The following is a 17,065-nucleotide window of genomic DNA, read 5'->3' as shown; positions in this document are numbered from 1 at the left end:
GACTCCACAACAGGCCAAAGCAGTGCTGGTGTGAGCTGTCCGGGTGAATCCACAACAGGACAAAGCTGTGCTGGTGTGAGCTGTTCAAGTGAATCCACAACAGGACAAAGCAGTGCTGGTGTGAGCTCCAGGAGACTCCACAACAGGCCAAAGCAGTGCTGGTGTGAGCTGTCCGGGTGAATCCACAACAGGACAAAGCAGTGCTGGTGTGAGCTGTTCAGGACGGTCCACAACAGGACAAAGCAGTGCTGGAGTGAGCTCCAGGAGAATCCACAACAGGACAAAGCAGTGCTGGTGTGAGCTCCAGGAGAATCCACAACAGGACAAAGTAGTGCTGGAGTGAGCTCCAGGACCTCTGATGAACAACCCATACAGAAATGTAACATTGATTGACAAAACAAGTGAGATCGTGAGGACCAAGCTGGCTCACCTGTCACAGTAAAGTTAAGCAAAAATGGTGGGTGACGAAGTTTGGGTGGCGTGGGTCGCAAAGATCAGCCGGCGTGGATCGCGAAGGTCGGCCGGCGTAGATCGCGAAGGTCGGCCAGCGTGGGTCCTGAAGGTTGGCCGGCGTGGGTCGCGAAGGTCGGCCGGCGTGGGTCCTGAAGGTCGGCCGGCGTGGGTCGCGAAGGTCGGCCGGCGTGGGTCGCGAAAGTTGGCCGGCGTGGGTCGCGAAGGTCGGCCGGCGTGGGTCCTGAAGGTTGGCCGGCGTGGGTCCTGAAGATTGGCCGGCGTGGGTCCTGAAGGTTGGCCGGCGTGGGTCCTGAAGGTTGGCCGGCGTGGGTCGCGAATGTTGGCCGGCGTGGGTCCTGAAGGTTGGCCGGCGTGGGTCCTGAAGGTTGGCCGGCGTGGGTCCTGAAGGTCGGCAGGCGTGGGTCCTGAAGGTCGACCGGTGTGGGTCCTGAAGGTTGGCCGGCGTGGGTCCTGAAGGTCGGCCGGCGTGGGTCCTGAAGGTTGGCCGGCGTGGGTCGCGAAGGTCGGCCGGCGTGAGTCCTGAAGGTTGGCCGGCGTGGGTCCTGAAGGTTGGCCGGCGTGGGTCGGGAAGGTCGGCCGGCGTGGGTCCTGAAGGTCGGCCGGCGTGGGTCCTGAAGGTCGACCGGTGTGGGTCCTGAAGGTTGGCTGGCGTGGGTCCTGAAGGTCGGCCGGCGTGGGTCGCGATGGTCGTCCGGCGTGGGTCGCGAAGGTCGGCCGGCGTGGGTCCTGAAGGTCGGCCGGCGTGGGTCCTGAAGGTCGGCCGGCGTGGGTCCTGAAGGTCGGCCAGCGTGGGTCGCGAAGGTCGGCCGGCGTGGGTCCTGAAGGTCGGCCGGCGTGGGTCCTGAAGGTTGGCCGGCGTGGGTCGCGAAGGTCGGCCAGCGTGGGTCCTGAAGGTCGGCCGGCGTGGGTCCTGAAGGTTGGCCGGCGTGGGTCGCGAAGGTCGGCCGGCGTGGGTCCTGAAGGTTGGCCGGCGTGGGTCCTGAAGGTTGGCCGGCGTGGGTCCTGAAGGTTGGCCGGCGTGGGTCCTGAAGGTTGGCCGGCGTGGGTCCTGAAGGTTGGCCGGCGTGGGTCCTGAAGGTTGGCCGGCGTGGGTCCTGAAGGTTGGCCAGTTGGTAAAAATGGGTCCCCGAAAAAGAAGTTGAAAAACACTGGTCTATAATACACAGTGACAGTGCACTTAGCTACACTGATGGCTATACGCACACAATATTACACAAAGTTAGCCTTTCTTCCAACTATCTATGTGAACTCTGTATGCCCCTTTATCCCAAACAGCATCCAATATTATATAACTCTGAGCTAAATCCAGCAGATAATTACCATGCACAGGTTATTTGTCTACCTTTGGGAAAACATCATCAGTTTGAGCAAAGGCGGAATATTCTCACTTCAAGTTTTGAATCTTAACCGTCTGCTCTTTTAGCATGAACCTGTTTTTAGGAGACTGTTTCTGCAGCTAGGTGTGGATGTGATGGGAGCTGCTGCTGTGTTATTTCTCCAGTTATTGTGCAATGGATATATCATTCCTTTCCTTTGATATTATCCACTATGTGGATCTGGCTTTTAGCATTTAAGTGTCAATTTCCTTTTCTCACCACTTTGAAGTCATCTCCATACCCCATTGTTTTCCTCTCGTCGCAACGGTAAATACTTGCTTTTATCACTGGTATGTTAATTTGCATATCAAAGTCCCTTCAGACAGTTATCCTTGTCAATTCCCCTTTTTATTTGATCCCAATTTAAATTTTTAATCTTAATTTTCCCGATTGTTAGCACAAGGCCTTGGAGAAGTTTACTCGGTGATGCGAGATGTCAATTATGTAGAGAGGTTGTAGAGGCTGGAGCTGTTTTTTTATTAAGGGCAGGGGAGGTCAGGCAAGAACTGAGAGTGGATTTTCAAAGTTTGAGGGAGCAGAAGAGAGAAATAGTTTCCTCTGGCAAGCAAATTCATAACTAGAGGCCATAAGATTATGCTGAACTCGAGGATAAATTTTCCACATAGGGTTGTTATGATCTGAAATGCACTCCTTGAAAGGGCGATTGAATTAGATGCCATAGGCACCTTTTAAAAGGCAGTTGAACTCTGCAATTACTCATGCTGGGAAGAGAGTGTGTGTGTGTGAAGATTGGAGCTTCTTCTTTGCCAGTCCCTTGCATTCAAGCATAATTAACTTCCACACGAAAAATTAGTCTTCAAGTGACTGAGGAGTCCAACGTGCAACCTGAAATCCCTGTCACATATGGGGCAGAGGATGGTTGGAGGAACAGGTGAGTGGGTGCCCACATGTTCCTTTCGCTGTTGACACTTGGCTTCGGCTTGCTCTTGGCCATGAAACCCGAGGTGTTCAGCTCCTGTGCTCCAGTGCTTTTCCTGCACTTTGGGCAGTCTTGGGGCAGGGATTCCCAAATATCGCTAGAGGCTTTGTGAGTGTCCTTGAAATGTTTCCTCTGCCCTCCTAGAGCTCACTTGCCATGTTGAAGTTCCGAGTAGAGAGCTTGTTTCAAGTGCATCATGTCATGAATGTGGATGGTCGGGTGTGGTCAGTCCTTCAATGTTCAGGATGTTGGCCTGAACAAGAGAACCGATGTTGGTGTGCCTATCCTGCCAATAGATTTTCCGGGTCCTGTGGCAACATTGGTGGTACTTCTCCAGAGTTCATGGTCCTGTTGTACATATTCCATGTCTCTGAACCATTTAAGAGGGTGGGTATCACTCATGCTCTATAGACCATGGGTCTGTGGTCTTGATCTCCACACACTATCTTCCGCAGGTGATTGAAGACTGCGCAGGCACACTGAAGGCAGATCTCTGCCCTCGTTGACAGTTGGCTCCTAAGGTATGGAAAGTTGTCCATGTTGTCCCAGGTCTCGTCATGGATTTTGATAAATGGGGGGCAGTGCTGTGTGGTGAGAGCAGGTTTGTAGAAGACCTTTGCTTAGGGAAGTTTAATGTTAGCTCCATGGTCTCTCATACCTTAGTGAAAGTGTTGATGATGGTTTGGAGCATGGCCTCCAGGTGTGTGCAGTTGCAAGCTTTGTCTGCATACTGTAGTTCATTGACAGAGGATGGGATGACCTTGGATTAGGCCTGCAGGAGATTGAACAGATTCCTGTTGTTCTGTAGTTTTGCTCCACTCCAGCCGGGAGCTTGCTGAGTGAAAAGGAACATTGCAACAAGGAAGGTCGAGAAGAACATTGGTGCCAGACACTGACACCAGCTCAAATGTGAATTGGGTCTGTTGTGGGTCACAGTTTGCATGTCATCGTGAAGCAGGCAGAGGATGGTGACATACTCTTGGAGGCAGCTGAAACGCTCCATAATCCCTTGCGGTTGACAGTGTCAAAGGCCTTTGTGAGGCCAGAGAAGGTCATTTACAAAGGTTGGTGCTGTTCCCTGCATTGTGCATTGAATATAATGTCCATTGTGCCCCTTGGTGTGCTGAATCCACATTGCAACTCTTCAGTCACAGGGAGAAGGTGATTAAGGAGGACTCTTGCGATGACCTTCCCTGTGGCTGATTCCTCTGTTCTTACTGCAGTAGAACCTTTTTGAAGATGGTCATGATAACAACGTTTCTGAGATCTCCTGGCACGTTCTCCTCCTTCCAGACGAGGGAAATGTGGTCATGTATTTGTGTCAACAGTGCTTCTCCACCATATTTTGGGGTTTCCATCTGCTCTAGATGTTTGTTCTTTTGCTGTCGGGAGAGAGTGCATGTAAAGGTTGGAGCAGTCTGCCAGTGAGCACTGTTAGAGCTTGCATCTGAGGACTGGCAACATAGGTGAGGAAAGTGGGGGCTACCCAATCCAGTGGAGACACCAGGAATATCTTAAAGGGAAGACTGAAGAAAAAGAAAAATTAACATTTCTCCCTGTTATATATGAAGTGCGATTTTGACGAGACAAGTTGAATATTAGTGATCAAAGAGTATTTAATCAAGGGATCATTTTGTTCAGCTATGTAATAATTAATTCTTTATTAAACCCAATTATTCCCCTATCTTCTGTTCTCATCTTAGCCAAACTGATTGCCTTTGTCGATGAGCCTCGCTTGTCCACGTTTAACTCCCGGTCTGTGTATGAACTGAAGCTCTGTGATGATCGGGAACTGGAAACAAAGAGATCAAAGAAGAAGAAGCTGTTGATCAACCCTGACATACTGTTTGGTCAAGATCCACTCTATCAAAATCAAGTAGGTTGGCCCTTTTTGGCTGTGGAAACTTTCTCAGTGATTTAGTCAGTTGATTTTGTGGTATTTATGTTTTATGAATTAGTTTTAAAAATTAGTTGTACTAGTCTATGCCCGTGTGTATGTTCCATATGAGTCCCTTCCTGTCGTTCTTCATCTTACCCTGTCAGCAGATCTTTCTTTATTTTGTCTCTCATTTAGTTACATACCTTCCCCTTAAATGTTAGACATATTAGATGCTGTGGTATGAAGAGACAAAAGTTCTGTTCCTTTTTCACCAACCCACTTTTATTTCTTCCAACAGACTCTGCACAAACTCTACACATCACCAGACCCAGAGGCCACCTGAAGCCCCTTTACATATCAGTGTCAATTATTGGACACTTAACATAAATGAGACAACTAATTGCAATGTCTCTAAACCCATTACTTAACAGTCTCCCCTGCCTTGGAGGAAAAAAAACAATTAGGTGAAAACAAAAGTTCAAGAAACTAAAACACACATGTGATTTCCCCCTCCCTTTTTCTTTACAGTTTTTTTTTGTTTGGAAGAGAAAAAAAACAGTCACAGAAACAGGCGCCCTTCATTAACAATATCCAAAAGTTTCCGTGAACTAGCCCCTCTTTTCGTAAAACAGTCTGACAGTTGATAGCTACTGTCAACCCATTTAATTTTTGTTATTTCCCCTCTGTCCAACTTCTGCTTCAAACTTGCGATGTCTATCCGTAACCTCTTTTCATTGACACTTTTTGTAGAGTGCACATTTTCCCACAGGGATTTATTGTCAATGTGACAGTCAATAGGTATATTACCCAAATCCCCAATCCCAAAATTTCTTTCAATATCTGATTTATATAAAAGGCCATATCCACCGCTTCCACAAGGCTTAACGTCTCAGCAGCCAAAGTACTTTTGACCACTCTCCTTATTTTCTTTGTTTCCCACACAAGAGGGCAACATGTACCATTGTTCCCCAAAAGGAAAATTATAAAACCTCCTGTGCTTGAAACCCCATCACATAAATTTGCATAGGACGCATCACTATAAACTATGAGTTTCAAATGCCTAAAATCACCTAAACCGGGAACTTCAAAACACACACCTGCATTTTTAGTTTGGCCAACGCTTTATTTGCTCTTATTATGTCTTCCACTTTGGGATCATTCATTTTTGTACTCAACTCTAAGACATCAAAACTCACGTCTGGTCTAGTCTGTCTACCTAACCAGTTCAGTTACCCAATTAAACTTCGCAGTTGCTCTTTTTCCACCTTTGAAACCATTGCGTCTTTTTGTGGAACCCGGCCACGACTAGATGCTTTCCAAATAAGATTGCTGACGTAAAGTTGCCCCTAACTTAGTCTGTCCGATTTCCAGTCCAATATATTTAAATGCACCGTAAGCCTGACTTCCAACCCTGAATTCTTTCCTCAAACCAGAGATTACAATAGCTTCAAAATCACTAGTCCCACCCCACAAAAAATCATCGACATGCATCATAAAGATGCCAGAAAGATTTCCTTTATAGTGCCAGTAAAACATTGCAGGATCTGCTTTCAACTGGCAACAGCCTAACTTTAACAAAACTGACCTTACTGAAAAGTACCAGACTCTAGATGCATCATTTAATCCATGTACACATTTGTTCAACTTCCAGAGTACCCCTTCTGTGTTAGCTGCTTCTTTAGGAGGACAGAGAAAAATGTCTCTCTGGAGCTGATTCCTCTGCAAAAAGGCAGCTTTTATATCTATAGATTTACATTCCCATGTCTTTGTGGCTAATAGAGCCAAGAAAATCTTTAAAATAACCTTTCCTGCTGTAGGTGATCTTCTAAGTTTTCTTCAAATCCTCTTGCCACAGGCCTGGCCTTTGCCTTATAAGTTCTATCCGGGAGAACCTTTTCCATACAAATCCATCTGTGGGATAGAGCTTTTTGTCCCCTATCCGGTACTTACCTGTATCCCCCAAATTCACACCAACTATGCAATTCTCGCTGTTTAGCATCTTTGATAACTTTTTCATCTAATTTATTTGAAGCCACCAAAATTTCACATGCATGTGGGCTTCTACTCTTATTAGTATTCGTAGTCTTACTCATGTTCTGAGATCTTGATAAACTACGTCCCCTCTCCCGCCTGGCATTTCGTTCTGTACCGCTACTGCTTGATCTTTCCCTTCTGTTGTGGGATGTCCTTTCAATAGTTCTTGACCTTTTCCTGCAATTCTGTTCACTATCCGATGTACTATCTGAACTGGCACTGCATTTCTGTGCCCTCCATTTTTGAACTTCGTTTTCCCAATCCATTGTCTTAACTCCCTCCCCTGAATGCTGTACATTCAACCAATGTTTATACTTTCCAGTGACCTTCCCTGCTCTACTAATAACAGTTGCATCCTTCCATTGACTAGACCCTTCTGGCAAGTATGCTACTTTTGTACCAACTTTTGGCAGTTGCCCTTTCAGAAAAATGGCCTGTTCTAATTTATCAGAAGTGTCGTGTTCCTCGACAGAAACCCTGTCTATATCAGTTAACTGGTCCTCATAGTTCTGTAACATGTGCATACCAGATGACTGTGGTTCCTCATCATGTCTGTCTGCTCTGTCTAAATTTGAAAATTTGTAATCGGTACCCATTATCCTTGATGAATGTACCCTAACAGTTTGATTACCATGTTGCAAAATAATTGTTTTGCCATCTGTGCCTATGATCTTCCTTGGGCCTTTCCATTCATTAGAATTGTCTCTCTTATAGTATACCATATCTCCTTGCTGAATAACGGCACCTGATGGCCGTACATTATGTCTTAAAGCTCTGCGAATTCTTTCAGAGACTTCTGCTTCCAAAAAAGCTTTTCTACTGCTATGTAATGCGTTTAAATATTAAGCAAAACCTAAGCTAATTGTAGTCCCCTCCCAAGCTGGAGGCTGGTCATCCAAAAAGGACGGAATTTTAGGATTTCTACCAAACACTAATAGAGACCCCGGACAGGCGCCGGAATGTGGCGACTAGGGGCTTTTCACAGTAACTTCATTGAAGCCTACTCGTGACAATAAGCGATTTTCATTTTCATTCATAAGGACTATAGCCCCCAACCATCTGCAATGAATTCTTTGCATGTACCGCCCATGCTAAAGCTGAATTTAGCCTCCAGTTTGGTCGATCTGCCAAAATTTTCCGAAGCATGTCATCAATGACAGCATGATTTCTTTTGCAGACACCATTACTAAATGGGCTTTCTGCAGCCATGTTCATAACTCTGATATTCATGTTTTCACACATATCCCTAAACTCATCATTAGCAAATTCTCCCCCATTGTCCGTAAAGAATTTTGCTGGTGGACCCATTCCTGTCCCGATCCATTTTTCCACAATTTGATCCAGAATTACTCTTTTCTTTACTTCGTACAATCATTGATTGACTAAATCTGGTTGCTAAATCTACAAAATGCTAAATAAATATATTATTTGCTTTATCCCAGATCTTAAGGTCCATGGCCACAATGTCGTTAAAATCCCTGGCCAAAGGAAGGGTTACTATCGGTCATGAAGGTGTCCTTCTGTACATCCAGAAACCTCACAGCAATCACTAACCTGTCCTATCAGCTTAGTATAGTCGTCATCCCTTACATCCCTTGAATCCTTTAATAAATTTTTCAGCCTCCGAGGAGACGGATGTGCAAATTGCCTATGCAGTTTTAATACAACAAGCTTTTTATCAGCTAAAGTCCCATTTTCAACTGCCGTTAACACATCCTTACCCACTCTACTTGAAATATTATTTGTCAGTCATGTCCCGACTGTGTAAATTGTAAGTCCACCGTCTTCCCAAAAACTGTTGCCTTATCCTGTTCCAAATCCAGTTCCATGTGTGCTTTCTTCATTGACGGTCTGCTCAGAAGCAAAGGTATCTCACTTGATACAACATCCGTGCTAATGAAATGATTCACTCCAGCAATATTGCAAGGGATCACCACTCTTTTCAGTGACTTCAGAGTATTATCATCCCCAAACCCGAAACTTGTGGAACTTTCAAATTCCTTAACCTTGTAACGATTTTCAGCATTCAAGGAGTCCAGGTAACATTTTAACCAGTCAATCCCACACACAGTAGATGTGCAGCCACTGTCCAATACAGCACAATTGAAGGATTCTGCAACCAACACCCTCATTACCGGAGTAAAATAGCTTGTTAATAGGACAATGCCTTCTTTCTGGTCACTATCTTTTTCCTCTTCTGACTCTTCCGTATCATGTGTCGCTTCAAACACTCTATCATAACGAGTTGGACAGTTGAAAACATAATGGTATTGAGAGTCACATTGAAAACACCGATTTATCATGCCCTGTGCATTTCTGGGATTCATCTTCCTATTGTAGGTTCTAACTGGGTTTCTGTCTTCATAATTTCCTTGTCTCGGTCTCCTTTTATGGTCTTGAGGCCTGTTCGTAGCCATACGATTTCGCCATCCTGTTAGTAGTGTATCTTCCATATTCTGCCTTATTGCAGGCTGACCTATTTGGATCATCAGAGCCATCGGAATCGAATGTTTCCCCAGAAACTTTTATAAAGCTTTTGTCATCTGTTCGAATAAGATATCCTTATCCGTAAACTGAACTCCTGTCAAACCCAGGAGTCTATCCATGTTGTTCACTCTAGCACAGTCAAATAATTTAAAGGCCAACACAGACTGTGGCAATGCCAGGTTGTGTTTCTGCAGCCTTTTATATAGTCTGCCAAATTCCATTATATAGTCTTCCATGGAGAAATCCTCCATTTTCCGGGACTTATCAAAATCCGACCATGCTTCATACGCACTTAACAAGTCATCTTTCTTATAAATCTTATCCATATAATGTAATAAAGTCGCCAGTCCTTCTTCTGAGTCTAATTCTTCCAATTCTTGCTCAGAAAGCACTTTGTTTCGGATTTTACTGCCATAATGTAAAGAAAGAGCCAATGCCATATCTTGTTTTCTCTTTCCCAAGGCAGTTATCTTAGTCCACATAACTACTGCACTTCTCCATTGGTCGTACGATTCCCTTTCAGAAAATAAGGGAGGATAGTCATTTCCAGCCATCTTTATCCTCGGTTCAGCCATATATCCCTTTTTTTCATTCACTCCTTTGTTTGATCTGGAAAAATTGTATCTTTCAACCCTTCACACTTGCACAGCAACCATTCTCTGCTACCAATTGTTAGGCGTATTAGATGCTGTGGTATGAAGAGACAAAAGTTTTGTTCCTTTTTCACCAACATACTTTTATTTCTTCCAACAGACTCTGCACAAAACTCGACACATCACCAGACCCAGAGGCCACCTGAAGCCCCTTTACATATCGGTGTCAATTATTGGACACTTAACTTAAATGAGACAACTAATTGCAATGTCTCTTAACCCATTACTTAACATTAAATACATCTATGTCATTTACCTGAACTAAACTGGTTCTGAATTCTCATTAACATCTGAAGACTTGGGCCAAGATTGGAGAGATGTTTCAGACTAGTCAAGCAACATAGTCACACAAATAAATAATTATACCCTATGAATCATAACTTACAGCCCGTGTCCCAAACACCATTGTCACTATTCCTAGGTTTTCCCTGTCTGACTGGCAGGACAGACCCACCAGAGATGGTGACACAATAGTGACACAATAGTGACACAATAGTGACACAATAATTAGGAAATTCATCCCTTTGACTGCTCTAATTGATTGGCAACTCTCGGAGAGATGCTGGAGCTATTGTTCCCGGGGATGGTCTGCCACTGGATTAGGTGTCTAATCAGCACTTAAAATGCCAGGCCTCCCGGAAAGAGGCAATGTGAAACTTTCACCAACTCTCCAGACATGAGCAAGACCCTCCTTTGCCTGAATGTAATACCACCCATCTGTGCCTGTGTCCCCCCCCTCTCTCTCTCTCTTTCTCTCTACATTGTTTCTCTTGTCTTCTCTTGCTCCCGTCTTTGTCTTTCTCTCAAGTTTGTCTCTCCATCTCTCACTCTCTCTTACTGATACAAACATCTATTGTTTAAGACTAGGGAGGTTATGCTGCAACTGTATAAGGCATTAGTGAAGACACACCTGGAGTATTGTGTTCAGTTTTGGTCTCCTTACCTGAGAAAGGACGTACTGATGCTGGAGGGTATGCAGAGGAGATTCACTAGGTTAATCCCAGAGCTGAAGGGGTTGAATTACGAGGAGAGGTTGACTAGACTGGGACTGTACTCATTGAAATTTAGAAGGGATCTTATAGAAAGATATAAAATTATGAAGGGAATAGATAGGATAGATGCGGACAGGTTGTTTCCACTGGCGGGTGGAAGCAGTACTAGGGGGCATAGCCTCAAAATAAGGGGAAGTAGATTTAAGACTGAGTTTAGGAGGAACTTCTTCACCCAAAGGGTTGTGAACCTATGGAATTCCTTGCCCAGTGAAGCAGTTGAGGCTCCTTCATTAAATGTTTTTAAGGTAAAGATAGATAGTTTTTGAAGAATAAAGGGATTAAGGGTTATGGTGTTCAGGCCGGAAAGTGGAGCTGAGTCCACAAAAGATCAGCCATGATCTCATTGAATGGTGGAGCAGGCTCGAAGGGCCAGATGGCCTACTCCTGCTCCTAGTTCTTATGTTCTTATGTTTATTGCTGTAACCCTTTGGTCTGTGACCTCCAGCTTGCTAAGTTGTTGAACTTGATAAGTATGGCCATGGTGCACGTAAAAGAATACAGTCGAACATTCGAGCATTTCTGTGCCATGGTGAACCAAGTCATGGATCTGGATCTGGAGGTGGCTATGAAGCTGCACGAGTGGACCCCGCAAGAATTCCGCATCATATTGGACATGTACACTGAGCACATAATGGATGTAAGAAACATGACGGTGGAGAGACGTGTACGCATGATAAAGGTGCTCAGCCAACAGTTCCAGATGAATTGCTTACCCTATTTGGAAGCAGTAGTCAATGCATTGCATGGCCATATGATGGACATTGCCCACAAGAAGAATCTTCGGCTGATGGCTGTGAGTATCGTCTTATTTACCTCTTTTACTATTTATTCATTTTCCAGTTGTTGCTGATTCTCGGCGGGATGTTGGCCAATCGCTCTTTAATACTTACGCTGGGGTGGAGTGAGTAAGACGGAGGGGAAAGGTAGTTCCCACTCCATGTGAAAACTGTGAGGTGAACCCTGGGTGGGCCTGGTCTGGGGTTCTCCCTTAACGGGCATCCAGTTTCCAGTGGAGGGAGCTGCCAATGGTAGTAGCTGGGTCTGTGGGTGGGTGCTGGGCGGTGGAGACTTCCCTTCGCAGAGACTGCCCTGACTGACGCTGACCATGCCATCCCACTCATCTGGAGGGCTTCAGCGATGATCTTCATCCTTGACCTCCCACAGTTCCTGCAGTGGTCACCACTTCTAGTGGTGCTGTCAGCACTGGAGAGCTGTTTGTCTCTGATTGTGGGGTGGGTAGCGAACAGGAAAAGGATTGAAGAGGTAGAACTGGATATTGTCAGCACATATGATGGTAGAAGATTATATTGGGGAGACAGGGGTGTCGTGGTATTCTCACTGGACTTGTAATCCAGAGACCCAGTGAAATGATGTGGAGACCTAGATTTCAGTCCCACCATGGAATGTGAGTTCAATAAAAATCTGGAATGAAAAGTGGAATGATGACCACAAAACCATTGTTGATTATGGTTGAAAACCCATCTTGTTCACTTGTCCTTTTGGGAAGGATAAATACCAAGGTGAACAATCGATTGGACCGGTTATTATGGCAAAGGCAGAAACCGGATTGAATTCAAATAATTAATTGTGTGGCAGTTAAGTCGGAGATGATACACTTCAAAAATTTGCAGAAAGTTGGTGATTGTTTTTGTTTAATTCAAAAAAGATGCAAAATACCCTTTTACCTGCCTGTGAATATCTGTCACTTCTTTGAAGATTTATTGTTGTTGGTTGTTGACATATTCAGAATTATTCAGCAATTGCTGCCCAATCACAGAATACATTTATCGTTAGACACAGCGAGATCTTCCGACTGTTCATGCCGGTCCTGCGTCAACCCAACCACGGCACGGGTTTTCCCAGCGGCATTCGGAGTATTCAGTGGAAAATCCCATTGACAACAGCAGTGCCAGAAGATACCACTGCCAGGCAATGGTGGGCCGCCTCCTGTTTCCAACACAATGGGAGGCCAGAGAATCTCGGCCCATGTTCTGAGTTTTGCAAGCAGCGGTTGGTTGAGTATGGTCAGTACTCTGCCGATTGTGAATAGTCAAAAGGACATGCTGTTTAATATGATCCACCAGACATTGGGATGTATGGCCTGCATATCTGACATTGTACCAGCTGAAATTCACATACCACATTTCTCATTGTGCGTAAGGCAGTATGCCTTTTTGACTTGATGGTAACATCCTGTTCGTGGTGAACACCGTTCATGTTGCTGCTGCATAATAGCAGCAGAAAACAGCGAGCTTCACCTGCTGCTCAAATTTTTGAGATGCCCGGGGCAGCACGGTGGCTCAGTGGGTTAGCCCTGCTGTCACACGGCGCCAAGGTCCCAGGTTCGATCTGGGCTCTGGGTCACTGTCTGTGTGGAGTTTTCACATTCGCCCTGTGTTTGCGTGGGTTTCGCCCCCACAACCCAAAAGATGTGCAGGGTAGGTGGATTGGCCACGCTAAATCGCCCCTAAATTGGAAAAAATGAATTGGGCACTCTAAATTTACAAAAAAAACAGTTTTGTGATCCCTTACCCTTCCAGGCTAATTTGACGTGGTTAGGACAGCTGCTTCACAGCTCCAGGGTCCCGGGTTTGATTCCTGGCTTTGGTCACTGTCTGTGCGGAGTCTGCACATTCTCCCTGTATCTGCGTGGGTTTCCTCCGGGTGCTCCGGTTTCCTCCCACAGTCCAAAGATGTGCTGTTGGGTGAATTGGACATTCTAAACTCACCCTCAGTGTACCCGAACTGAGTGGCGATTCGGGGACTTACACAGCAATTTAATGTAAGCCTACTTCTGACGCTAATAAAGATTATTATTAGACTGGGCACATTAGGACTGAAAGTAGCAGCCCATTTTTAGTATGCATGATAGTCATACAGGTTTACAGCATGACAACACGCCGCACAGATTTCACCAATAACCTAGTCACAATTGCCCCCATATGGCCCATAACCCTCTGTACCCAGCTTTCCCATATAACTGTCTAACTGCTTTTTAAATGACAAAATTGTACCTGCCTCTACTACTGCATCTGGCAGCTTGTTCCAGACACTCACCACCCACAATGTTCTGACCAATAAAACCTAGCCTCCTGAATGCCTTCTTCACCACCCTGTCCACCTGCGACTCCACCTTCAAGGAGCTATGAACCTGTACCCCTAGATCTCTTTGTTCTGTATCTCTCCCCAACTCCCTACCATTAACTGAGTAGGTCCTGTCCAGATTCGATCTGTCAAAATACCTCACATTTATCCAAATTAAATCTGCCATTCATTGGCCCACTGGCCCAATTGGTCAAGATCCCATTGCAATCCCAGATAACCTTCTTCACTATCACTATGCCACCAATCTTGGTGTGATCTGCAAATTTACTAACCATGTTAGAGGGCAGCACGGTAGCATGGTGGTTAGCATAAATGCTTCAGAGCTCCAGGGTCCCAGGTTCAGTTCCCGGCTGGGTCACTGTCTGTGCAGAGTCTGCACATCCTCCCCGTGTGTGCGTGGGTTTCCTCCGGGTGCTCTGGTTTCCTCCCACAGTCCAAAGATGTGCGGGTCAGGTAGATTGGCCATGCTAAATTGCCCGTAGTGTCCTAAAAAGTAAGGTTAAGGGGGGGAGTTGTTGGGTTACGGGTATAGGGTGGATATGTGGGTTTGAGAAGGGTGATCATTGCTCGGCACAACATCGAGGGCCGAAGGGCCTGTTCTGTGCTGTACTGTTCTATGTTCTATGTCTCCTAAATTCTCATCCATATCATTAATCTAAATAACAAATATCAGTGGACCCAACTCTGATCCCTGAGGCACACCACTGGTCACCTCTAGTTTGGAAAACAACTCTCTACAATCACCCTTTGTCTTCTGTCGTTCAGTCAATTTTGTTTCCAAAATGAAAGAGAACATGCTGGAAAATCTCAGCCAGTCTGGCAGCATCTGTAAGGAGAGAAAAGAGCTGGCGTTTTGAGTCCGATGACTCTTTGTCAAAGGTGATGTTAGTTTCTCTGCTGTTTGGCCTTTCACACCTTTTGTTCTCTCTGGGGACTGCCATGAACACTCTTTCCCCTTGGTTTCTGTGGCCATTAGCACCCGGTTTCCCTGGGTTTCTGTGGCTATGACTCATCTTTCATTCTCACTCCACAGTATAAATATTTCCCACTTTCTCTGTTAGCTTTGACAAAGGGTCATCAGACTTGAAACAAAGCTCGCACTTTTCCAGGAGACACATCCGGAGTGAGACTCATCCAGAGTGGGGATTGAAACTTGGTAATTTGGTGCAGTGAGGTAATTCAGTGCAGAATTTGAGGAGGTGCTTTTTAACCCTGGTAAGTGACTGGTAAGTAGTCTCTCTTTTCATTGTCTAATTTATTTATTTTTACTTTGAAATTCTAGTTGTTTAAGTTTACCTAGGGTTGAAGACATGGCAGGAGATCCCAGACCCGTGTCATGCTCCTCGTGTGCGATGTGGGAGCTCAGGGACACGTCCACTGTCCCTGGCACCTTCACGTGCAAGAAGTGTGTTCAGTTGCAGCTCTTGTTAGACCGCTTGACGGCTCTGGAGCTGCGGATGGACTCACTTTGGAGCATCCTCGATGCTGAGGAGGTCGTGGATAGCACGTTTAGCGAGTTGGTCACACCGCAGGTGAAGGTTACTGAGGGAGATAGAAAATGGGTGACCAAAAGAAAGAGCAAGAGTAGGAAGGCAGTGCAGGTGTCCCCTGCGGTCATCTCCCTGCAAAACAGATATACCGCTTTGGATACTGTTGAGGGAGATGGCTCACCAGGGGAAGGCAGCAGCTGCCAGGTTAATGGCACCGTGGCTGGCTCTGCTGCACAGCAGGGCAGGAAGAAAAATGGCAGGGCTATAGTGATAGGGGACTCGATCGTAAGGGGAATAGACAGGCGGTTCTGTGGACGCAATCGAGACTCCAGGATGGTATGTTGCCTCCCTGGTGCAAGGGTCAAGGATGTCTCGGAGCGGCTGCAGGACATTCTGGGGGGGGGGGGGAGGGAGAACAGCCAGCTGTCGTGGTGCACATAGGCACCAACGATATAGGTAAAAAACGGGATGAGGTCATACAAGCGGAATTCAGGGAGTTAGGAGTTAAACTAAAAAGTAGGACCTCAAAGGTAGTAATCTCAGGATTGCTACCAGTGCCACGAGCTAGTCAGAGTAGGAATGTCAGGATAGATAGGATGAATGCGTGGCTCGAGAGATGGTGCAAGAGGGAGGGATTCAAATTCCTGGGGCATTGGGACCGATTCTGGGGGAGGTGGGACCAGTACAAACCGGACGGTCTGCACCTGGGCAGGACTGGAACCGATGTCCTAGGGGGGGTGTTTTCTAGAGCTGTTGGGGAGAGTTTAAACTAATGTGGCAGGGGTATGGGAACCGATGCAGGAAGTTGGAAGGTAGTAAAACAGGGACAGAAGCAAAAGGAAGTAAGGGGAAAAGTGCAAGGCAGAGAAGACATGGTCAAAAATCTAAAAGGGCAACAGTACAAGGTACAGTGACTGAGGGGAGCTCAGTGAATAGGCCCAGTAATAACAAAAGGAATAAAACTGGAGATGTTAAGATTCAAAACAGAGGTAAAAAACCCAACATAAGTGTACTTTACCTGAATGCTCGTAGTATTCGGAATAAAGTAAATGAGTTGATGGCACAAATCATCATAAATGACTATGATTTAGTGGCCATTACTGAAACATGGTTAAAGGATGGTCACGACTGGGAGTTGAATATCCGAGGGTATCAAAATATTCGGAAGGACAGAGTGGATGGTAAGGGAGGTGGTGTTGCTCTGTTATTTAAGGATGACATCCGGGCAATAGTAAGGGATGACATCGGTGCTATGGAGGATAAGGTTGAATCCATTTGGGTGGAAATCAGGAATAGTAAGGCGAAAAAGTCACTGATAGGAGTAGTCTATCGGCCACCAAATAGTAACGATATGGTGGGGCAGGCAATAAACAAAGAAATAACTGATACATGTAGAAATGGTACAGCAGTTATCATGGGGGATTTTAAACAAAGGAGATTACAAGGGGATGAGAGAAGAACTAGCTAAGGTAGACTGGGAGCTAAGACTTTATGGTGGAACAGTTGAGGAACAGTGGAGAACCTTCCAAGCGATTTTTCACAGTGCTCAGCAAAGGTTTATACCAACAAAAAGGA

The 17,065-nt window shown here is 45.7% G+C and overlaps 1 protein-coding gene across 1 annotated transcript in view; it reads left to right on the top strand.

Annotated features, from left to right (window-relative positions):
• The window catches only part of LOC119966916 (dynein heavy chain 14, axonemal-like), a 1,122,002-nt gene that overhangs the window by 327,037 nt on the left and 777,900 nt on the right, over positions 1–17,065 (top strand). The window contains exons 17-18 of the mRNA XM_038798874.1: positions 4,494–4,666; positions 11,341–11,688. Coding sequence (XP_038654802.1) covers positions 4,494–4,666; positions 11,341–11,688 — 521 coding nt within the window. The remainder of the gene's footprint in view (positions 1–4,493; positions 4,667–11,340; positions 11,689–17,065) is intronic.

This window comes from Scyliorhinus canicula, chromosome 6 (genome assembly GCF_902713615.1).
Source record: "Scyliorhinus canicula chromosome 6, sScyCan1.1, whole genome shotgun sequence".
Classification (NCBI taxonomy): Eukaryota; Metazoa; Chordata; class Chondrichthyes; order Carcharhiniformes; family Scyliorhinidae; genus Scyliorhinus; species Scyliorhinus canicula.
Note: the sequence above shows the minus strand (reverse complement) of the source record. Positions and strands in the feature narration are given on the sequence as shown.